Source organism: Argentina silus (genome assembly GCF_951799395.1).
Source record: "Argentina silus genome assembly, chromosome: 13".
Taxonomy (NCBI): Eukaryota; Metazoa; Chordata; class Actinopteri; order Argentiniformes; family Argentinidae; genus Argentina; species Argentina silus.
The window spans coordinates 17670557-17696289 of NC_139667.1; the positions used below are offsets into that span (position 1 = coordinate 17670557).

The following is a 25733-nucleotide window of genomic DNA, read 5'->3' on the forward strand; positions in this document are numbered from 1 at the left end:
GGTCAACACAAGTGTAAACAGTGATACTTAGAAAGATATCATGAGAATAATTCAATAAAAGTCATTTTTAAGAAATCATTTAATACAATAATAAGTCATTTTTTACAAGTCATAGATTTCCCTACTATAATATGTACAGTTTTGGGTTACATATATATTACATTCCTTTTGTATAGTGGAGATTGGTGTATCCTGAGCCTATGGTCAAGGATACTGCCTCTGTCTGTTTTTGAGTTAGTAAGCGACTGTTCTGGAGGTTTCTTACAATGTTGAAGTATATGAACATGAGTAACAGATCAGGGGTGGGGGAAGTAACTTCTGGTTGGTTTGATTTGGTCTTATTTAATCAGAACATCAGAATACAAAAAATACTAAAAAGGTAACAGATAAGTATTGACAGATCTTATCAGTATTAGCTTGTAGTATTAGAGTCTTGCACATTCATCATCATTTCCATCAGTCTATATTTGTGTTGCACTCTAGCCTGAACTGGGTGGACAGTTACAGTACCTCTCCATGCTTTCATACTCATGATAATGCCCATGGTGTTATGTGGAGTGTTACATTTGGGACTGCCAATACACTCATGTCTCTCCAGCAGACCCCTGTGCATGCAGGTTATTGGTCCGATCTTGTGTTGTCTGTTCACTTGATTTGCTAATGAGTAGGCTATTAGATCAATCATTGTTGTTATTGCTATTTTTCTATAACTGTATATATTGTTTTTGAGAGAGAATCGGAACAACAATCTACATTCATAGGGGTTTCTCCTAGCTTGGGTGAAGCTTAATTCTCAGCCTAAGTGAAGCAGATTTTCTATTTCGACAGCAAAGCAAACCTCCAGCCGTACAAAAAACACAGGACTCCTTGGTTACTGCTTCCTAGGCTGTTCCTGCTCCAGCCAAAACATCTTACCAAACAACCCACTCAAACGTAGCTAACAACCCCCCCCCCCCCCTTTACACCAGTTTGAGGCACTGCGTGTTGAAGCTGTCTCCCTCGCGGCAGGCCACCGACTCCAGCAGGGCCTGTTTCTTCTGGGTGCTGCGGGAGGACTCTAGTTCATACATAGTGGTGAGGTTGAAGAGCACGCTCTCATGCAGGTACAGGGCCGGGTCCTGCTGCACCAGGCCCTCCAGCTGGCCCAGGGATTCCTTCAGGCGGCCCAGGTAGAGCAGGCACACCGCCGCGTTGTTGTTGGCCTGAGGAGAGAGACAGAGGAGGAGGATGGCTTATTGGTTATTCATCTTACCCAAGAGGGTAGAGAAGAGTTATATGCCTGTGGAGAGAAGAGAAGGGTCTTATGGGGAGGAGAGCGGTAGAAAGGCAAGTTTTTCACCCAAGGAAGGAAGGAGGGAGAGAGGCACTTTTTGCTTGAGGAAGGAGGATAGAAAGATGCAGTTTTTCGCCTGCAAAGTATGTAAATGCCCTGCAGCCATGATGATGATAGCTCAGTGTCACAAACTAGAGTCATTTTAGATGTGATCAACAAAGACTCATTAAAAAGAAATTCAATCTATATAGGAAAACTTATTTTATTCACAACCATAAACATAGTTTTTCTAGATCATATGTCACCTAACCAGGGAAAAAGTGGGCCCTAACAATCTGTAGTGAATAACATTATCACCTACCACTGGGTTTTTGGGGTCGATTTTCAGCACCTTTGAGAAGGAGGTGTGCGCTTCGGCGTAGTTGTTCTGACTGAGGTAGACAAATGCCCTGTAAAACACGCACACATGCCCACACACACACACACACGTTCATGCTGAGAAGAATCATGTTGTTTTCAAGTCGCCTAAGTAACTGAGAAAATGTGACAATGAATCACCTACTCTGAATAAACATCAACACTATCAGTGTGAATCACACTATTTTTCCACAATTAGCTGACAAATGAGAAATACAGAGGTGTGACCTGTGCCATTTCAGACACTAAAAGAGAGCTGTGGACACATCACACACACGCAGGTATGACCATACGCACATACCTGTTCATCAAGACGAATGTGTCTTGATTCGGGTCACTTCCCTTGGTCTGGCAGGATTGCTCCACATCTTGGAAGTACTTCTCTGCCGTTTTAATGTCTCCAATCTGGCCAAACCAACAATATCAACACATTTTTTGTCATACTCCTGGTGATGAATCTATCAATATGAGTGTGTTTGAGAGGGTCAGTGTAAAGTAGTTATGAGAAAGGTGTGTGTGTGTGTTCACCTGCAGGAATATGCGTCCTATCCCACTCAACAGCTGCACTCTCTGCTGGGGCTCATACTGAATGATGGATTGATATGTCTCTACAGCCAGCACGTAGTCCTAGAGAGAGAGAGAGAGAAGAAAGAGAGAGAAAAAAAATGGGAGAGGGTGAGAGAGAGTAGACAGAGAAAATATTAAATCAAGCATGTTGAACATTAGTAGGGCGACATGTACATTTACATGACATTTACATTTTTGGCATTTAGCAGACGCCTTTATCCAAAGCGACTTACAACAAATACATTTGTCTAAGTAAGTGAATCATCTATCCATCAGTCATCATAAGAAAAAGTCATCTAGCCTAGGACCAGGGACCGTCAGCAGTCATTTATTTACAGTAGAGAAACTGTACAGGGGGGTACTGGGGATGAAGAGGTCTTTACGAGGGACAGTTAAGATGTAGCCTGAAGAGTCTTCAATCTACGGCGGAAGATAGGTAGTGACTCTGCAGTCCTGATAGCAGTGGGAAGCTCGTTCCACCAGCGGGGGCGCCAGGACAGCGAAAAGCCGTGATCGAGTAGCACGACTGCTGCATCCACGTAGAGGTGGCGGAGCCAGGCGGCCAGCCGAGGTGGAAGAGCAGAGTGATCGGGCAGGGGTTTGGGGGCTGACCTTTGCTTGCAAGTAGGGAGGGGCTGTTCCCTTTGCTGCCTGGTAGGGCGAGCACCAGGTTCTTCAATCTGATGCGAGCTGCTACCGGGAGCCAGTGAAGGGTGCAAAGGAGTGGGGTGACATGGGAGAATTGAACACCAGAACGCTGACAGGCGGCAGCATTCTGGATGAGAGTGCGTTGCAGTAGTCAAGGTGAGAGATCTGAACCAAGAGTTGTGCTGCTTCTCTGGTGAGGAACGGACGTATCCTTCTGATGTTGAAGACGAAGAATCTAGAGGAGCGTTCTGTTGCTGTGATGTTCGCCGCACAGGATAAGTGTTTGTCAAGGATCACCAAGGATCACCTGTCAGCAGATGGAGAAGTCTTGGTGAGGGCAGGCTTTCCCTGGGAGGAAGAGCAGCTCCGTCTTGTTAAGGTTGAGCTTGAGGTGGTGGGCTGACATCCAAGCAGAAATGTCTGCAATACATGCAGAGACACGTGTTGCCACCTGTAAGTCAGAAGGGGGGGGGGGGGGGGGGGCGAGATAGAGTTGAGTGTCATCTGTGTGGCAGTGGTAGGAGAAACCGTGTGAGGAAATTACAGAGCCAAGAGATTTGGTATAGAGGGAGAACAGTAAGGGCCCTAGAGGACCCCGGTGGTGAGGGCTTGTGGAGCGGACAGCGATCCTCTCCATGTCACTTGGTAAGAGCGATCGGCCAGGTAGGATGCAAACCAGGAGAGTGCAGAGCCAGAGATGCCCAGTTCTGAGAGGTGTGGAGAGAAAGATCGGGTGGTTTACTGTGTCGAATGCAGCGGACAGGTCCAGAAGAATGAGAACAGAGGAGAGGGAGGAAGCTTGAGCAGAGTGGAGGGCCTCCGTGACAGCAAGGAGAGCAGTCTCAGTAGAGTGCCCAGCCTTAAAGCCAGACATGTCCCTGGTCACACCACCATACACTACACTAATGGCACTGTGCCACCGTGACCACACATCGCTCACATCTTGACTGAACTGCTGAGTGGAGCAGGCTGTACCTGCTGTAGGGTGTGGGAGAGGTCACTGTTTTTGTGCAGTGTATGTGTGTGAGTGTGTGTGTGCCTGCCTATTGTTACTGCCCATCGTTAATGCAGTAAAGGTCTAAAGATGTTTTGGACACTTTTGGTTGGTGTGTGTGTGTGTGTGTGTGTGTGTGTGCACCTACCTCCAGCAGATGGCACTCTAGCTCTTTCTTCCATCCACAATACCAGAAAACTCATTCTCTCACTAACAAAGAAACCAATTATGAGGAATATAGGGGATATCAATATCTGCCGGTGGTGTCTTCGCACACACACGCACGCGCACACAAACACACGCGCACACAAACACACACAAACTGTCCAAAACATCTTTAGACCTTTACTGCATTAACAATGGGCAGTAACAACAGGCAGGCCTCACACACACATTCTCACTAGGGCTGTGACAGGTACGCGGTTACACAAGGACAACTGTGAAAAAAAAACCCGGACCGTCATAACCGTTGAAATACATTGATTTTAGAAATGTGGATTTTTTCATAATCCGTCTCTCAATCAAACTGTTTCGTATTTTGAGGGAGAAATAGTTGCGCACGCTCTCTCCCTCAAGAAATGTGCTATCCCTTTGAAGCTCCCGCTAGCTAGCACAGTAGAGGCGGGGGAAGGGAGGAGGTAGGCGGGGGAAGGGAGGAGGCCTGAGGTAGGCCTGGGGGAGGCCTGAAAGCACTGCCCCTCTACCGATGAGAGTGCGTGCTGTCACTGACATGATGCGCTATTTACAAGAGCCGCTGGACTCCACTGATGATCCCCTGGCATGGTTGCATGACAACCAGGGTCACTTTTCCTTTGATGGCGAAACTTGCAAGAAAATACATACAACGAGCACAGCCCCAGAGAGTTTTTACTACAGCGGGGAACATTGTTATCTTGCGTGACTCAAAATTCCATGACCATCACAGGCCTAACTCTCTCTCTCTCTCTCTCTCACACACACACACACACACACACACACACACACACACACACACACACACACACACACACACACACACACACACACACACACACACACACACACACACACACACACACACACACACACACACACACACACACACACCAATGGCTGCAAAAGAATGGACACATTGAAGTCGTCGACTGACGTCACCTGATTCATTTCAACAGTAGTAGCTTGTGTTGCTAATCCGCCAACGAAATGCATACTTCCTCATCGCCATTTTGGTCTGTCCGCCCACACAACGTGCTCGGTATTCGCTCTCGTCTAGAACAACATGAGAACAATGCGTGACCCAAAAACAGCTCCTGGGCAGGCCTTTGCCGATCGAGTATGCGCACTGGGTTACCAAGACAAGAAGCACACGAGAACGCTCCTCAGCCTTCATCCAGCAACCATCAATGCCAGCCACAGAGACAGACAAAGCACATTATTCAGCTGATAAAATGCCTGTTTACAAGTTTTCTTTGACCTAGACTAAAGCACATATAGATAAACCTTAATGAGTAACCTACATCATAATTATGATTGTATTTATTTTGTTCTGACGTTTAATCATTGCCCCATGGATACCCGTAGTGTCATTTATTCTGATTCTGTGCAAATCCTTTTTTATTATTATTTATGAGAAGCTCCTTATCTGCCTAACCGTTGAAAATATACCAAGTGATTAGTTTTAATTTGGCCACAATATTTCATGTTATTTCATCATCAACTTTATTGTCAATCCCATCCCACAGAAAACTTGGTCCAAATATCACTGATTTTCGAAATAGACAAATAGGCCTTATTATAATATCTTCAATCACTAGCCACGATTGACAAGATTGTTGATCTCAACTCATGATGTCTGTTCATGACAGCATCCCACGTTCTATCAAGCCTTGTTATGAATAAGATATAACACTTTAAATTTTTCTATTCTGAATCTGTGATGTCTAAAAATTAATTGCTTAAATAACACAAGTTTCCAAGTAAAGTAATAGCCTCCTTTTGATACAGAAGCCTAATTATAAATTGAGTCTGTAGCCTAATGATTTGATCTAACAATAGGCCTATAGCGTTCATTAGTTGGATCCAATGTCAATCGCGAGAGAATTCAAATAGTTACATTGTAAGTAGCATATGCTAAATAGTGCACCGACGCTCCCCATCCAACCTGACAGAGCTTGAGAGGATCTGCAGAGAAGAATGGGAGAAACTCCCCAAATACAGGTGTGCCAAGCTTGTAGCGTCATACCCAAGAAGACTTGAGGCTGTAATCGCTGCCAAAGGTGCTTCAACAAAGTACTGAGTAAATGGTCTGAATACTTATGGAAATGTGATATTTTATTTTTTTATTTTTTATAAATTAGCAAACATTTCTAAAAACCTGTTTCGGCTTTGTCATTATGGAGTATTGTGTGTAGATTGATGAGGAAAAAAATTGATTGAATCCATCTTAGAATAAGGCTGTAACATAACAAAATGTGGAAAAAGTTAAGGGGTCTGAATACTTTCCAAATGCACTGTACTTATATCTTCAGATTGCCTACAGTGTTTGATATATCCAACGCATCGATTTCGAGAGAACAGTAAAAGTTAGGCTACAGTTAGGTAGAAAGTTGCATAAATATTGTAAAGCCTGAAGTATGAAGCATGCAAAGTAATCCACAGTTCAATGGTCCAAATATCCTTCATTTTGCAAATGGGGTCAAGCAAGGCCTGCTTTCATCAGCCATCAATTGACAAGATTATTAGATCAGTCGATGTCGTCTCATAAAAAACATCTCTTAGTTCTGAGCATTGGTTATGAATCTGATAATAGCCTATCACTTTCTATTCTGAAGCTGTGCATGTTGTTAGAAATATTGAATGTTCTATTATAACTGGACAACTCGGTTCATCTTCACAAAGCTGTTATTTTAGAACATCATGATATTACAATCAGTCCTTAATCATCACAGAATTGCTATTAGGCTACATTACCATCTTGCATGATATTGCAGTAGCAAGTTAGAACCATTGTTGAGAACATACAAAATAATGAGGCTACATGTAGTGGGCCAATACTGCACAGTGTTGAACGTCTGGCCCTCCCCCGACCTGCATCTCTACCTGAGCAGGCTGCTCAGAACTTCAGAAACTCATATAATGTACTGTAACCTACTAGTTGCAGCTGTTTCTAACACTTTTCGTACATATTCTCTGCGCATGCCCATGGCTGGCGTAGGCACTTTATAGAGGTAAGAGAAATGCTTCCGTTGTCCGATCTGGGCTATAAATACAAATATGATGGCCAAGGCATGAATTTGTATATTTTAAGGTAATTGTAGAACATGAGTCACGCTGGAAACAACCTCATTTTGCCAGGAACAATAACGTCTCAATGAATCACATTAGGAATTGTCTTTTTTGGGCAGAACTACAAGTGAGACCTACAATGGTACATGTGACCACTAGGTTTTGCGGCGTGCCCGCCAGACGGCCGATTGATCCCTTGGGATACACACTCACTTTCACTCACTTCACCTTTGTTTATCGGTGAACACATGTAACTCCGGGGCTTGACAGACACACATGCTGACATATGTCACTTACACATTAATACTGCATTCATGCAGTCAGGTTGCGAATGCTTGCCTACGTTTCCCCTGGACAACAAAGCTGTGGTAGTTCTAGGACTGACTGTGGACCGGTTTGTAACACACACTAACACACATACCTTCATCAACAGTAGACAGTTGGCCATGGCGTACATGACCCGGCTCAGACGAGACCTCCACAGCTGAAGAGAGGCTGCAACACGGAAAAAAAAACATTTGCTTTGTTTTTATTTTCAGGGTCATTTCGTTATGTTTTGAGGGCAATCATTTACTCTTTTTTTTTTTTTTTACACTGCAGAAAATACAGCAGATTGCATTGTTTACAGTCAACACACTGAAGATTATTCAAGCATGGATTAGAAGGCAGCGGAGAGTCAAAATATGAAACTCATAACATTGCTATGTTGAATGATACTGGGGCAAGTTTAAAACCCTGTTGTTGGGGGTCATCGTTCAATTTTTCAAAGTACATTTGCCCCTCACCCACCCAGTGTATTTACTGGCTACACTGGTCGAACACGTGCGCACACGCACATACATGGCTGTCTTAATTACAGCAAACCCTCCGTCCTCCCTCTCCTTTCCCATCCCTCCATCCATCCAACCACCCCCTCCCCTCATCACTCCATTCCTCTCACCCTCGTAAACCATCAATTATGTCTGAGAGAGGGAATGATAAAAGGGAGAGGAGACACAGTGCGACACCCTTTCTCTCTCTCTCCCCTCCCCCTCTCTTTTCCCTCCCTCCCTCTCTCCTTGTTTGCAATCATATTCATATTCGCCCTGGGCTTGGGGTGTGTGTGTGTTCTTATCTGTGTGATGTGTGAATGTGTGAAGTACCTGATCGTGTGTGGTGCGCATGTCTGTCTGTATTGTTTAATGCATGTGTACGTGCGTGTGCATGCGTGTGTGTGTGTATGTTCAGTTGGAAAGAAGGGCTAATCGCTCAGTGGGGGTCCGCTGAGATGAGCAAGGCTTTGGTATCGAGTACGTGGTTAGAGAGAGAGAGAGAGATGACAAATGAGACACACACACACACACACACACAAACTGGTAAGTTTATCCAATTATAGCATTAAAAGTTTTAATACACTTAGCTATGCTTTAGGAATCGATTTCTTTCTCCCAACCCCAAATCAACTGTGTTCTTCTAGACCCCTTTACTGCATTGCTGTAATGCAGAACAAAACATTGGCCTCTAAAGAGGTCTGACAGCAAATTAGTTGCCTCCCCGCCAGATGTAATTGCGAATACTGGTGACAACCATGAGTTTAAAAAAAAAAACTTTGGTCTCTGCTTTGAGACCTTGTTAAAAAGCCAGGGCGAGATAGCAGAACGAGGATGTGATCAGGGCTAATGCCCAAAGTCCAACTTACACCCTTTGCTCCTATTCCCCCCTAGGCCTATTGTCGCCAAGGTGATTTGGAATCACACTCTTGTAATGAGTACAGTAGCCCTGCCTTGTAAGCCCAAATGTAGCCCTCGAACCTCAAGAAGTCTTCTTGGTGAAACGGTATGCGTCTCGGAGGGCAAGATGGAGGAAATACATTGGTCCAGGGGAGGCAGAAATCCGAGGACAGGCTCACTCGTGTTTGATACCATTCCTCATTCCATTCTATGCATTACAATGAGCCCCGTCCTCTGATTTCAACCCCCACCAGCCTCCACTGGAGCAAATACATTAGTCAAGGTGTTAAAGTAAGAGGTAGGGGTTAGGGGTCAGTTTAGGACTCCACCAGGCCCACTACCGTACATAGCATTCTTAGCCTGGATTCAAATCGTATTTCAAATAATTATCTGTGCTTGATTGAGTTTGCCTGGCACAACGGAAAACAATGGAATACTCCCAAAAATGCAAAAAACCCTGCCAAGCTGGCTCTTTAGCTCAGGCTAAAAAAAATGCTCCAAAGTATATGAGAGTATTTCAAATGAGTATTTCAAAAACTGTCTGCACTTAACACAGAGAACATTAGGTGTGCTGTGTCCAAGCATCTTGCCTGTTCAGTGTGCTGAGCAGTACGGTGCTGTGCTGAGCCGTATGGTACGTACCCTGTCTGTTCTCCAGGGTCTGGTTGATCATGCTCCCGTCCTCAGCCGAACCCTGCTCCAGGTGGTCTAGAATCTGTTAGGATAGGGGAGGAGGGTTAGGGTGGAGTGGGGGAGGAGAGGAGTGGAGGGGAGTGGGGGGAGGAGAAGAGAGGAAGGGAGAGGAGGGGAGTGGGGCAGGAGAGGAGTGGGGGAGGAGAGGAGGGGACGGGAGAGGAGAGGAGAGGAAAGGAGGAGGAGGGGAGTGGGAGAGGAGAGTAGAGAGGGAGGAGGGGAGTGGGAGAGGAGGGGAGAGGAGAAAAGAGGTATTAAAAACAGAAATAAATGGGGATTACAATTTAATGCCGTACAAACTTCAGTGGGATGAACAAAGGTGAGGGAGAGAATGAGACTGAGATGAGTAAAACCTTGGCATGCCTATGTACAGTATGTGTATGTGTGTGTCTGTATGCATGTGTTCATCCATGTGCATATGTGTGTGTGTGTGTGTGTGTGTGTGTGTGACAGGCAGGGTTTGAGCCAGGATCTCCCAACCAAGAAGACATCCTCAAGGTATGAGGGCGACACTTGCGTTGACATCTCTCATGCAGGGCTACCTCATCACAAGTGTGATTCCAAATGACCTCCGCTACATATGCATGTGTGCATCTGTGTGTGTGTGTGTGTGTTTGTGTGCGTGTCCGTCCTCACAGTCTGGCAGACGGTCTTCATGCTGTGTAGGCGGTCCAGAGACTCCTGGGGTTTGCCCAGGTACTGAGGCAGCTCCGCGTGCAGCACCCGCATTGAGAACGGAACCATGGAACCTAACAGAGAGAGAGAGAGAGAGAGAGAATCAAAATACACACACATATAGTACACACACACAAGATGTACTGATGGCACAGTCTCTACCAATATTTTCTCTCTCTCTCTCTCTCTCTCTCTCTCAAAGGCAGTACTGTACTGTAGTGTACATCCAGTTGAGCAGAGAGACATGTGCCTGAGCCCCCAGTCTTTGATCTCTGGCTCTTTGATACAAGACTGTCTCTGGTAGCTACAGAGAACACAGTCTGTCCATCTGTGTCTCCATCTGAGTGTCTGTCTGTCTGTCTGTCTGCCTGCCTGCCTGCCTGCCTGCCTGCCTGCCTGCCTATCCGTCCAACCACAGGGGCGAAGGTTCTTTGATAATCAGCCCTCAGCTCGCCCATGAAAGCACCAACGGGTGCTCTCTCTTGCTCCCTCAACGACTCTGCAATGACACCTGGTGACATCACAGAGAGAACCATCAAAAAGGAGTCAAACCTGTTTCATCCTGAGTTAAAGAAACATGATATGACCCTGTCGGCCTGGTCTCAAAGACAGCAAAATCAAAGTATGACCCGAACAATTTGGATGCCATTTAACCTTACAAGTGCTGATGTTAAAATGAGATGTTGCTTCTTTTATGCTGATTCTCTCTTACTGTTTAATATATCCGATTACCAGTTTTCCACAGCCTCTGATCTTGTGCTCATCTCACTGAGGGTCTCTGAGGGTCTCTGAGCGCTCAAAACTAGATTCCAGTTTCTTAAATATTCCTGGCTGAGTCTACTCCGCTGTATATCCTGGTCCTCACCCCCCTTTTGTTGTAAAGCACTTTGAGACAGTTGTCTTTGAAAAAAGCACTAGACAAATAAATGTGATAGATTCAAGTTGCGTTCAAAGGCTCAACTTCTTTCTCTCTTACTTTGTAAACAAATGAATAACTTGCCAAAGAAAATTGTTCTTTATTGATTGTTACTGTTACTTTCCTTCTAACTGTCTTTTTAAATAACAAATAAAGTTATCGTCCGTGGTTTGGAGGTGGGCCAAAAAATAAAGAAAATTGTCAACACCGTATTTCGCAGTAGGTCCGGATACTTCGGAAAGATAAACTTCCTTTCCCAGTCTTTCTGCATTCTTAGAGCGAGGTCTTCATGGATAATAGATATTCGATGGGTGCAGCCGACCGACAGATTTAAAACTTTGATGCCAAGTTAGAAACTGTTGCCAGTGTCTGTAGGCACCTGGGGCGCCACAAAGCATTTAATATGGAGGAATGGAAATTCAATCTGCTCTCCCCTTGGACTCCATTGTGTAGCTTCGAGCATTCACCTCAGCCGTGTGTGTGTGTGTGTGTGTGTGTGTGTGTGTGTGTGCGTTCACAGCCATGACTCTGCTATTGCTTTTACTGTAGTAAACCCCCATGGGCACGGCAGACTAAAGCAATGGCACTACATCAGAAAACTATTCATGCAGAGTTAGAGGGAGAATAAAAATAACAACACCAGTGGAGTTGAAATCAACGTGTAGAGTTAGTTTTCTACAGCTGTTGGAATATTACAGCTACAGCTGTTGAATTTATCATGACCATGATCTCTCTCTCTCTCTCTGCCTCTTCTTCTATCTACCTCATCTCTGGGTAGACAGTAGGATAGTACTTGTAGTAGAGGTGTGTGTGTACCTCGTCTCCCAGGGTAGACAGTGGGGTGGTATTCGTAGTAGAGGTCAGGTTGGTCCAGGTTGCCGAATGGCTCCATCTCCATCTCAGCATTCTGGAACAGGCTCAGCTTGGTGAGCAGGGCCAGACGTACAAACCACAACTGTAACATATACATAAAATAATACCTGGGTTGAAATATTTGTCCATTTCAAATACTTTGTTTTATTTAGCAGAATCAATGTCCCAAAACCCTGCCCATCCAGCTTGCAGCATTAGAAAGAAATTGCCTGTCTGCCTCTTCCACTCCAGTGGGTACAGCTGTTGCTCACCATAGGCAGCACTGCCCTCTGCCTGTCATCCACAGTGTGTGTGTGTGTGTGTGTGTGTGTGTGTGCTTCCGCCATTCAGCCTGTCTGTCTGTGTGTGTGTATATATATATATATATATATATATATATATATATGTCAGCAGACTCCCGTCATCCTGAGTCTAATACATGCGGGCAGCTCCTGGCTTCCTCCCCCACCTCCCCTTTACACATGCACACCCTGCCAGATAGAGGGCCATGTAAAACTAGAGACACTCTATTCCGCACACACACGCACACACACACACACACCTGTAGTGAGTCAGTGGTGTGGCTGGTAGGCTGCCCACTCTTGCCGTAACCCTGTCCATGGGCCGTCAGTAGCCTGCCTGTCAGGTCCACCGCGGCTCGCCAGTTCTTAGTGCTCTAGGAGGGAGAGGACACATACACACACGTTAGAGCAACGCACACGCGCACACGCACGCACGCACACACACTAGAGCAACAGAGACAGACAAGGTGACTAGGTGATATAGACACACAGGAACGTGTGGCAGTGTTTTCTTGGCAGGATTCAAAGGTCCCCAAAGTAAGACATCAAGGGCTGGCGGCATTGTCAAGTAAGAGAGTGGTGTGTGTGTGTGTGTGTGTGTGTGTGTGTGTGGCTGCCAAAGGTTGGGAAAACACTGGGGGACAAGGTGAGGAGACAGTGGCGCGCACAGACACATACACAGACACAGACACACAAACACACAGACACACCGGGGCAACAGCTGCTTCCCCAGTAGGGGGTAGGTACACACGGGACGAGGAGGATGGGGGGCCGAGAGGGTGTGTACAGTCAAGCCACCCCATCAGTAAGGATGACAAGGTCAGACCAGCGCTTGGGTTCTGACTGCAATGTCATTCATCACAGCCAGGCTACTAATTAGGCAGCACAGGAATATGGGGGAAGAGAGAGAGAGAAAGAGGGAGAGATGAGTGAGAGAAATCTCTCACCCATCTCTCTCTCTCTTCTTTTTCTCTCACTCTCTTCCATCCTCACATTCTCTCTCTCCGTCCGTCACCCCTCTCTCTTCCCCCCCCCCTTCCCCCAAGTCCTAATTTGAGAACAAAGAGGGGGAAGAAAAGAGAAGAGCGGGCAGAGGGGAAGAAGAATGTCAAGGGAGTAAGTACACACACGCACACCGTGTGCATGTGTGTGCGTGCGTCTACAGTGCAGTAGAAGACTGGATCGTGGCAAACACAGGCTATAGCAAATAGCTAAAACTCAACCCTATCTTCCACTGAGCAAGGCTTCAGACTACTGGCCATTTCTCCATTGTTACACAACGGCCTAAGGTTGACTTTGTACTTGTGAGAGATGGCAAGCTAACTAATAGCCTACTAGTGAATGCAACTCCTTAGCCAAATATCATTAAAAATGGATTGGCGCATCTCAGGTGTGAGTATTTTCAATTAGAGGAGGTGTGAGAGGAAAACAATTGACTGGTATGGTTTATGATTAATAATTGAGCCCGGCTCATATTACTTTGCCTCTTTATAACAATCAGATCCCTCCTAATCAAATAAGGATGGCATTAAGATGGTGATTATAGTGGGTGGTATCAAATGAAGAAAACACACACACACACACACAGAATGTGTACTCAGCTGGCTTACAGTGTAATGCAGGCCTTGCTTTTCACACACACTCATAGTGGATTATCCTCCGAATCAGGGTTTGCATGCAAAGCATGCAACGGACACACACACAGTCACACAGTGAAGCAAGTGTCAGATCATGGGCTGTTTTATATCCACATCAGAAAATTACAGGCATTACAACCTACTTCACAAACTATCAAAACTCAATTAACCGTTGGCTTTTATAGTAACTGGCTACTTTTAGAGGTACTTATGTGCACCCTTATATCAGTGGTATAAATGAGCACCTGTTTTGTTTCATATTAAATGTGACCGGCTAAACCAGCTGGCTAGCTGACCAATCTATGCTAGTTTTCATACTCATTGCCAAAGGTAATAAATAGTTCACACTCAATTTACAAATCATGTCATGAAGAAATTCACTGGAAAGAAACTTGAAAATAATTCATGGATTTATTGTGTTGTTGCAGTCTTGACTGGTTTGAGGCTGAAAAGTTTTAGCCAGCTACTTTGTATTCTTCCCATAATTGTTTGCAGACAGATTTTTTCAGACAGACCAGGGTGGACAGAGTTGCGCCATCTGTCGTAAGACATTGACACAACACAGGACTTTCCTCTCCTTATAGACATACAAACGAGGGCAAGCACGCACGCACGTACACGTACACCACTCGCTTCCCAATTAGCTGCGTTGTGGGGTTTAAAAGGGTTGAGGATTGTTAATTGTGTTGAAGATCACAAATTTAGCGCTTTTCCTTTGGTGAGTAAAATAACAGCCCGAAAACAAAATGAGCCGCACGCCCACTGCTAGCCTAGCATCTCTCTCTCTCGCGAGACGCCCAGCCTCCAGCCAAACACACTAAAAAGGCTTCTCTCCCTGGTTTGGTTAACACTGAGTTCCCGAGCCACTTCTATTTAGCCCCAGCATTTGGAAACTACGCAGAGGGAGTGGAAAAACACAGGCAAATAGGAAAGAAATGCTAGCACGCCAGCAGGGATCGTCGCTAACTTTGCTTTGATGGTTTTTGGAGCCCCGCACTTTGCACTCTGTCGAGGGCTTTACCCTCAAGCTAAAAAATAGACAGTTCTACTTTGGTCCATGATTTTTCTGTTTGAAAAGGTTCCAGAGATCTTGAGAGCCTCGGGACACAAAATGGACACTATGTGAAGTCGCTAACTAGCTTAAGGGCTAACAACAACACACAAACTCTTTATTGGCTTCTAATGGATGTCTGTGGGAGAGTTCTGACAGAAGTTCCTTTGGGTGGCATCAGTCAGCCAGCCCGTCAGTGACTGACTATAGTGAGTGATGATGTTTGCTCACTGATGAGCTCAATTCCAGAGCTTTGCGACGACGTCTTAACAAGGGTAGGCAACCCCAGTCCTTGGAGAGCTGCAGTGTGTACGTGCAGACTTGTATTCCATTCCAGGACTGACTCGTCGGATTTGACATACTAAATCATAGTCTTCCATTCAGGTGTGTTACTGCTGGTCTGGCATGGACAAATGCATGTACGTCGCACAATGCTGCTCTTCAGATGCCCGCCCGCCCCCCTCTACATCAACAGGATCTGTATAAATGTCCCCTTACGTTGAAAAAGTCAAACAAAATGCTGACTCTACTCAACCAGGCCCTGGTGTTGTAATAGGTTGCGGTTAATGACATCTAAGTGCACCTCCAGCTATCATTGCAGCCAGGTCATAGTGATTACTGAGGTGGAATGAAGGGAGGGGGGGGGGGTTGTCGAGGCCCAGACTGTCCCAGCCAAGGTGGGGGATGATGCTGATCATGTAATCCCCCCCCCCCCCCCCGCCCCCGCCCCCCATCCATCCAGTGGACATATGGCCCCATGCAGCACAGGCAGACCTGGCCCTGGGCCCAGACATCAGCAGACTGGGAGGAGAGAAGAGGTCAGCTGGGATGAAGGGATGGAGAGAAGGGGAGGGATGAAAGGACGGGGAGAGAGGAAAGGATGTATGTGGCTAATCAGAGTGACAGATGAGTCCGGTCCTGGGCCCTGCTGAGAGAGAGAAGGGGGCGGGGGTGGGGGTGGGGGTGGGAGAGAGAGGAGGGAGGGATTGTCACCAGCCCTGCTGCCTGTATCTCCCTGTCATATTCAGAACCACGGCTATACTAGTAGAGCTGCCCCCTGTTGTTTCTTCCACTGAACTACATGCAGCGTTCCGCACACTGAGCTCTGACACGGAGGAGAGGAGGACTGGAACAACTGCAATGCTGTCAGTGTGCTTTGTTCGGTTTGCTAGCATCAACGGTACACTGTTTCGGCCACTGCTAATACAAGGCATACAAATTGGCTGCACAACATTAGGCTAAGCTTGTCTGCGAAGTTAGAGCTGATTTGGAGAAAACCCTCATACCCAACTTTGAGAACAACATTACAATTGATTTAAAAATGGATTCGAGTTTTGAATTTGGGAACGTTTTCTTGGGGTTCTCTAAGTTACATGTGTTTCTGGCATTGAGAAATAGGCGCTACACTCAGTACATTACAGTATAGCCTATTATGTGGCAAACACGATGGCTGACAGCACATGAGGAGAGGAATGTGCCACTGTTCATTGAAAGTGCCGTTCATCTGTGAACATTCACATTTTTGAACAGGGAAGAAAGTGGAACAGCGCTCCATTGAAACCAATGCAGAAAATAACAGCATGTTACCTGCATCCAGCTGACTGTGTCGTTAGCCTAGCTAACATATACGGTGCTATCTGGAGATATCTCCTACACACACAGAGAGAGAGAGAGAACGCAGCATCTGTTCTCAAAGCCCTGCTCTCCTCCACCGAGCCAGCTTCCTCCTCTTTTATCCCCTGCTTCCCTTTCCTTCATCTCCCTTCTTCCCTCGCTCATCCCTTCCTCCTCTCACACTCTCTCTTTTTCCTCCTCTCATCACCACCTCCCTTTGCGAGAGTGCGTGCGTGTGTGTGCGTGTATGTGTGTGTGTGTGTGTGTGTGTGTGTGTGAGAGAGTGTGCACAGAGGGAGTGTGGTGGCAGTGGTGGTGGGCGCAGTCACACTCTGGCACTGCAGCATGAGTCACTGCCAGCTCTCAGCAGGGCGGCGGCGCATGAACACGCACACGCGCGCACACACACACACACACACACACACACACACACACACAGAGAGAGCCAGAGGGTAGAGATCTGTAGGCTATGCTACCACAGGTTACAGCAGCCCATAGAGTCTATGCCATGAAAACACACAAAGCACCAGGCACTCTCGCGGCGGGAAAGCTGGATGAGAGTCACAGAACATTGGCACAGGACACGCACGCACGCACGCACGCACGCACGTCTCAAATTCGCTGCAATCAATCGTATGTATTGATTAGTGTGAGGTGGTCCCTGCATGAAGCAGTCTGTAAGAGGGCAACATGTGTGAAGCAAAAGCCCATTGACATTTCATAACCGCCTGCCTGTCTCTCCACCTTTCTCTCTCTCTCTTTTTTCCCCCATCCTGCTCTCGCTCGTTCTCTCTGGGTAGTCACCCACGCTAGCTGGGTAAGAACAGTAGGGCCTCTGAACACACACACACGCACACACACACACACACACACAGGTGGTATTTCCAGCCTTTGGTCAAGTGGTCTCCGTACTGAACATGTGTGTGTGTTCCTCTCATTCCCGTGTGTGTGTGTGTGTGGTGTGTCTGAGTGAGAGAGAGAAAAAGTGTGTGTGAGAGAGCAAATATAGCCCCGTGTGTGTGGCCCTTGCAGACTGCAGTCCAGCACTCCAGGTGTACCACGGCCTCAGTGTGTGAGAGGCATCCAGAAGGCCTTGAAATATGCACACAGCTCCCATGCATTATACATACACACAGCAGGAGAGAGGACTCAAGAGCCAGGAGGATCTCCACCTCTCCATCTCTCCACTCCTCCCCCTCTCTCTCCCTCTCTCTCTCCCTCTCTCTGTGTCTGCTGCAGGAGCAGAAGTTTTAAATACCAAGCGCAGGTCAGGGTGGTTTGCGGGTCAGCAGGTATGATGGATAGGAAGGAGAGGAGGGTGGGATGGGGGGGGGTAGAGGGGGAGAGAGGGAGGTCGCTGTGTAGCCTCAGTGCAATGTTTCACGGACAGGAGGAATTGGGGAGACAGGTGGGCCAGAGAAATGGGGTTGGATTTTGGGTAAACACCATTCTATTAAGGAAGGGATGCATATTTTTGTTCTCTTATGCTGTACCAGGAGGATCTGACACACTATGCAGCAAGCACAACAGGTTTGGTTTATTCTTAAAAAAGGCGTTGACATCCCTAAAACAGATGTTAAAAGCAAACATTCAATTAGGTCATATTACGGGTTTCCCTTCTCATGGATGACAACCTCCTATAATACTACAGGAGACTATGTAGGCCATCTGCCGAGACACTGGCTTTTGAGTGGTCTCCAGCTTCCATGAAAACTGGAGTGCTATGGCATACCTGGTGATACAGTCATTGTGGTAGCATTACGTAAGTAAGCTTTCACAGCTATATCCCCACAATCCACCATTCTTCGACAACATCACATAGAATAGAAGCATGGACCACTTGAAGCACACACACACACACACACACACACACAATCAGTGTTCATTTTGGCACTCTTTAGGCACCTCTAGTCTTAGCCATTTTGACTAAAATAGCTTGACGTTTTACTCATATTTTTGTCATTTGAATATTGATTGTGTATTTATTGTCACAAATATGAAAACTATGGGCCGTTTTAGTCAACCTAATGTCATTTAATTTTAGTCACACAACATTTGTGTTGCCTCATTAACCCATAGTAAACATAAATCTGTGACTTCCATGTGCACAAACATATAGCTTGTCCTACTAACATATTGTTCTGCATAACCCATATCCCAACAGCCAAAGTAGCAAAGTAACATATTACCCTGCAGCAGATTAAAAGTTTAGGCCTAATCAATGCAAAAAAAGCTCTGCGTTTGAGAGGATCAGCCTCAGCAAGCACTGTGCAGATACGCTGACACTGATCACACAATCAGTGCTTATTTCTTTACCGCAGGTGATTTTTTGATTTGATTTGATTTGATTGACCAGCCGCCCCTCTCAAACACGAAGATTCACTGACTGGTCATATTTTTCCCCATCAGTTTGTGAGCTTCCTTCTCCTGTAGAAATGCTGCATTTGGTCTTGTTTGAATCAACATGATAAGTAGCCCCTTTTTCTGCCAATAGCAAGCATGTGCCTGTTTGCATCAATAATTGGTTTTGGCCAGATTTTGGCTTTTGGTTTCACCATCGTCGAAAGTTGACCAGTTTAGATCAATATTGTGTTCCAGTGGTGTCTCTTTTGAAGTGCTCTAGATCGAATTCTAACTTAAAAAAATAACACTGCAGGAGCTATCGGGAAGTGCGACTACTTTCTCACCGCTCAACGCACGCACACACGCACGCACGCACACACACACACACACACACACACACACACACACACACACACACAGGACTCACAATGAGCTGCTTGAGGCCCAGGAAGGACTGTTCCACAGCGTTGGCATTGAGGACTTGTCTTTTTATTGCCGCCTGCTCCCCTAGAAAGCGCACCATCAGGTCCTTCACCGCATCACCCTGTAATGTACATTCAATCAATCCATCAGTTAATTTCTATATCTATTTATCTATCTATAATCACAGTGGGATTAGCCTACATTGAAACTAAGCAAAGGGCCTTTTATTTCAGCATTACACAGAGATACAGCATGGTGTTGTGCGTAACAACATTCATAAACATGAGGCCTACTGTAAGTGTCAAACAGCTGTGTAGAAAGACTAATGAACTGGTGAGCTCAGTGGAGGCTGCTGGAGGTAGAAATAGGAGGATGGGCTCATTGTAATGCATAGAATGGTATGGCCACTGGGTGAGATATACTGTAGCCCTCTTAAGTATAATGTATGTATTGCACTTTAAAAACAAGACAAAAGGTGAAGGGGGCAAAAAACTAAACAGATACTGTGCAGGTGGTAGCTAGAAACCCGAAGGGGCTTATAAATTGGGCCTTTTCCTTAAAAAAACTAAACAAATAGAACAAAGACATTTAAGGTATAAGTGGAAAGCACTCAAAAAAAGAAAGCAAAAGGGAACTACCTGCAGGTTGTCAAACTTGAGGCCAGGCATGGCCAACCTGTCTCTCTCCACGAATGCGGGGCTGTACTGCTGCGTGGCCACCGAGATGAGCACTTTCCTGGTCTCCTCCGAGGGCAGCCAGGCGTCATAACGCTTGTCCACTTCGCTTAGGTTCAACGCCGTGGCGAATGGGTCGTCGCTGCCCGGGAACACTGCCTGGAGCTGGGTGAAGGCCTGAGTGGGGACTGGGGCTGAGGCCGGAGCTGGGGTTGAAGTTGGTTCAGCTGGGGCCTGCTGTGGAGGCCTGGGGGTGCCTTCTGTGGCATTAGGCCCGAAATAGGAGCTGGGGGTGTGGGTGGGGGTGGATGTGGAGGTGGTGGATTCTAGAGGCCCGGGGGTGGAGAGAGAGGAGCCGCCGGAAGAGGAGAGCTGGCGCTCTGTTGCTGGCGGCGCCGCCCCCACAGCGGAGACTGCGGCCGACTTTGGGGACTCTGCATTGGGGTTGGTGACTGAGATGAAGGAAGAGGAGGTAGTGAAGGAGTCGAAGAAGTCGGAGGCTGGGTTGACGTGGCCGTTGTCTGAGAAGAACTTGCTGAGGCTGGGGCTGGGCTGGCAGACCAGCGGGGCCAGCTTGCTGGGGGTCTCCGTCTCGGCGCTCCCTCCACTCCCGCTGCCCATGCTGAAGCTGGGGGACTTGATGAGTGTGGGTTGGAAGCCGTCGGGCACCAGGGCCTGGACTTTGGACTGACTGCCCTGGCTGAAGATGGTGCACACAGGGATGGGCTTGTCCTTGGGTGGTGTGGTCCCTTCGATGCTGACCTCCAGAGATGGTTGCTCAGGCTTCGGGCTGCTAGGGCTCGGGGTATCCCCCATGGGTATATTGGAGACGGAGAGTGTGAACGTATCCTGATCTTCTGTGATGAGGCCTACTTCCTGTTTTGCCTCCTCCACCTCCTCCTCGGGAGTGGTCTCTTCTTTGGCCTCCTCTGCCTCCACTTTGACCTCGGTGGTATTCAGTCCAATCAGAGCCTCCTCTTCCTCCTCGTTAGTGCTCACATTAAGCCCTGCCTCCTCCTCCTCATCTCTCTCCTCAAACTGCTCCAGAAGAGAGTCGATGGGAACCACGTCATCCTCCTCACTATTGTTAGGCGAGTCAGAAATCATGACGCTCTCCATCATCTGGTCATTGAGCTTGTCCAGCGGGCTCTCTGATGGCGTGCTTTCTTCCAGGGGCGAGACGAAAGAGTCCCCACCCAGGTCGATGCTCTCCTCCTGGAAGAGGACATCGGAGGATGCCTGGTGGTGGTGGGTGGTCGCTGGCTCTGGAGGGGCAAGGGGGGCTTCGCTGGTGCTGGTCTCAATCTCCACTGCCCCTGTGATATCCAGGGTGACTGGCCTCTGGGCAGGAGCCTCGTTGCTATCCATTGTACTATAGGCCTGACATGTGCAGAAATCATTGCTAGTTAGTTTCAGCATAAAACAAATGTCAACACTATACGAGGCAAAGTTGACACTACAGACTTCTTTATCTGAACATACAGTGTACAGTGCATTTGGAAAGTATTCAGACCCCTTCACTTTTTTCACTTTGTTGTTACAGCCTTATTCTAAAATTTATTAAATTAATTTTTTCCCTCAAATCTACACACAATACCCCATAATGACAAAACAGGTTTTTAGAAATGTTTGCTAATTTATTAAAAATAAAAAAATGAAATATCACATTTCCATAAGTATTCAGACCCTTTACTCAGTACTTTGTTGAAGCACCTTTGGCAGCGATTACAGCCTCAAGTCTTCTTTGGTATGACGCTACAAGCTTGGCACACCTGTACTTGGGGAGTTTCTCCCATTCTTCTCTGCAGATCCTCTCAAGCTGTGTCAGGTTGGATGGGGAGCGTCAGTGCACAGCTATTTTCAGATCTCTCCAGAGATGTTTGATCGGGTTCAAGTCCAGGCTCTGGCTGGGCCACTCAAGGACATTCAGAGACTTGTCCGAAGCCACTCCTGTGTTGTCCTGTTGGAAGGTGAACCTTCGCTCCAGTCTGAGGTCCTGAGTGCTCTGGAGCAGGTTTTCATCATGGATCTCTCTGTACTTTGCTCCGTTCATCTTTCCCTCGATCCTGACTAGTCTCCCAGTCCCTGCCACTGAAAATGCTGATTGCTGCCACCACCGTAGGAATGGTATTGGCCAGGTGATGAGCGGTGCCTGGTTTTCTCCAGATGTGACGCTTGGCAATCAGGCCAAAGAGTTCAATCTTGGTTTCATCAGACCAGAGAATCTTGTTTCTCATGGTCTGAGAGTCCTTTAGGTGCCTTTTAGGAAACTCCAAGCGGGCTGGAGAACAACTCACAGATTTCTGAGCATCTTGTTATAGGAGGTAGTGTCTTCCCACATAAGAGTGCACAAAGCCACATGGGTTTTCCCAGACCACAAAACTGAAAATCAGATTGACCATATGTGCATCAATAAGAAATTCAGGAGATCTCTCCAAGACGTTAGGGTGAAAAGAGGAGCTGATGCTGCAACAGACCACCACCTCCTAATAGAAACACTTTGCTTAAACAGCAAACAGGCCAAGGACAGTCTTAACAACAGCCGCACAAGAGCCGTAAAAGCAAAAGCACAAGATTACACCATGGCAGACAAACTGGTAAAAAAGAGCATCAAGAAAAACAAAATGCAATTCATCAACAACCTAGCAACTCAAGCAGAAGAAGCAGCAGCTCAACACAACATGAAGGAACTTCATGACACCACACGGAGACTGGCAGGCAAACGCAAAATCCCAGACAGACCAATATCAGACAAAGATGGAAAAACACTTACAAAGCAAGAAGACTAGCTGAAAAGATGGGCTGAACACTTCAGGGACCTATTGAATAGACCCATACCGAGAGAACCAGCCAACATCTGTCCATCTGAATACCCTCTACAGGTCAATACCAATAACCCTAACCCAAAAAGCATTTGACAGTCTGGACCGAGACATCCGAGGGAATCTCATGGCACACTACACTTCCAAAGATGTTCATAACCATCGTACAGCAGCTATATATACAATCATCCTGCAGAGTCATACACAACGGATCTCACTGACAGCTTTACAGTAGAGACAGGAGTCTGACAGGGCTGTTTGCTGTCTCCTTTTCTCTTCCTCTTGGCAGTTGACTGGATCATGAAGACAACCATAACCGAACAAAACCTGGGGATACAGTGGACACTGCGGTCGCAATTAGAAGTCCTGGACTTCACTGATGATATAGTCCTCCTGTCACACACAAAAATACAAATGCAGACCAAAATCACAAAACTCACCACAATTGCAGCCTCTAGAGGACTCCACATCAATAAACCAAAAACCAAGGTGATGAACATCAACCATAAAATAGACGATGCCATGAACCTGGACGGAGAGGCACTGGAAGAGTGCCTCTCATTTACATACCTGGGAAGTGTTGTTGGGAAGGACGGAGGCAGTGATAAAGACATACAGACAAGAATAGGGAAGGCAAGATCATCCTTCTTAATACTAAGACAAATATGTAATTCAAAACACATCTCAAACTCTGCATCTTCAACTCAAATGTCAAATGAGTTTTATTTTACGGGTCAGAAACATGGAGAACCACAAAAGCAACAAACAATAAACTTCAAACCTTCATAAACAGATGCTTACGACATCCTGAGAATCTACGGGCCAACGAAGAGCTCTGTCAAATCACAAAACAATAACCAATTGAAACACAAATCAAATGCAGGAAATGGGGCTGGATTGGGCATACCCTGAGGAAATCACCCTCCAACACGACCAGACAGGCCTTAACCTGGAACCCACAGGGGAAAAGGAAGCCAGGAAGACCTAGGAACAGCTGGAGAAGGTCTGTGGTGGCAGAACTCAAGGAAACAAGAACATCCTGGAAGGAAGCAGAGAAGACCGCCCAACACCGAACCAACTGGACAAAGTATCATGAATGACCTCCCTAAAGAGCAAAATGGTTTAATGAATGAAGCGGGCTGTCATGTGCTTTTTACTGAGGAGTGGCTTCCGTCTGGCCACTCTACCATAAAGGCCTGATTGGTGGAGTGCTGCAGAAATGGTTGTCCTTCTGGAAGGTTCTCCCATCTCCACAGAGGAACTTGGGAGCTCTGTCAGAGTGACCATTGGGTTCTTGGTTACCTCCCTGACGATGGCCCTTCTCCCCCTATTGCTCAGTTTGGCCGGGCGGCCAGCTCTAGGAAGAGTCTTGGTGGTTCCAAACTTCTTCCATTTAAGAATGATGGAGGCTACTTTGTTCTTGGGGACCTTCAATACTGCAGCCATTTTTTTGTACCCTTCCCCAGATGTGCCTCGACACAATCCTGTTCCTTTGACCTCATGGCCTGGTTTTTGCTCTGACATGCACTGTCAACTGTGGGACCTTATACATAGGTGTGTGCCGTTCCAAATCATCTCCAATCAATTGAATTTACCACAGGTGGACTCCAATCAAGTCGTCGAAATAACTCAGGATGCACTTGAGCTCAATTGAGTGTAATAGCAAAGGGTCTGAATACTTACGTAAAGGTGATCAGTTTTTTTTTTAATTTATTTTTTTATAAATTAGCAAACATTTCTAAAAATCTGTTTTCGCTTTGTCATTATGGAGTATTGTGTATAGATTGATGAGGAAACATTTTTTTTTAATCCATTTTAGAATAAGGCTGTAAAATAACAAAATGTAGAAAAAGTTAAGGGGTCTGAATACTTTCCGAATGCACTGTATACCTGTCTGTGAGGGCCAATTTGGCTAACACTACTAGTACATGAGATTAGGGCTGCAAGTAATGATTATTTTGTTATTGATTAATCTGTAGATTATTTTATCAATTAATCGATTAGTGCAAAGAATTCATTTACAAAAGAAACATGCTTTGAATGCAATCATATTGATATATACCTTTTTCCAAATGCATTAAAGTGTGGGTAATTGTAATGCCATCATTCAGTGGTCACATACTTTATTTTATATTGAAATTGAGTGTGGATGGATACAATACAGGTAAGGGTTAGGTTATCCATGTCTTCCTTTTTACATGTATCAATTTGTTTTATTGTACTTGATTAGCTTGACACCCATCAGTCGGCAGTTTTTGCATTTAAAGCATTTATCATGACATAAGTCGACTACTCGTTCCAGCCCTACATAAAATGAGATTTGCTAGATGAGAATGAATGAAGCACCCATTATTATATGTATTAAATCCCAAAGCTGCTCGATATATCTAAACAAACCTAATCATGATTCATGTATGTGGTTAGGACTCCCTACGCCAAATAATCGGTATTTAGTCATAATAATGTAACTGGCTATTTTACCAGCTAGCTCGATTGTTATGCTAGCTTGATGCTATCGTTAGCTGGCTTACTACATCATCAAAGAGCAAACAAGACGAAATATGTAAAGATTTGAACACAAGGCAGTTGGTTAGATACAGAATTCACGTTGGTTAATTCATCACCACTCACGTTATCAAGGTCGTTAGCTGTCAAATGTTCAAGAGTAAACGAAAACGTGTTTACCTTACCTTTGCTTCTTGTTACTGATGACAGCTACAGCGAAACAGCGCCTGCGTGAATGTTCCAGGAAGCGAGATCGACGGTATCCAAGTGGGACCAAATTTTATGTGCTACTGCCGTAATCGTATTCTTGAAAAATCTACGCATTTTAAGCAATACAAATCTGCTTTGTAAAGA

The 25733-nt window shown here is 46.1% G+C and overlaps 1 protein-coding gene across 1 annotated transcript; it reads right to left on the bottom strand.

Annotated features, from left to right (window-relative positions):
* Positions 1–25590, bottom strand: trappc12 (trafficking protein particle complex subunit 12). The gene is made up of 12 exons (XM_083682771.1): positions 25565–25590; positions 20017–21432; positions 19383–19499; positions 12571–12684; positions 11973–12111; positions 10202–10314; positions 9515–9587; positions 7585–7658; positions 2219–2317; positions 1992–2095; positions 1635–1722; positions 1–1202 (listed from the first exon to the last, which is right to left on the bottom strand). Exons 2-12 carry the CDS (start codon positions 21418–21420, stop codon positions 960–962), a joined length of 2568 nt encoding a protein of 855 aa, XP_083538897.1. The 5' UTR covers positions 21421–21432; positions 25565–25590; the 3' UTR covers positions 1–959.
* Positions 25591–25733: the final 143 nt, after the last annotated feature.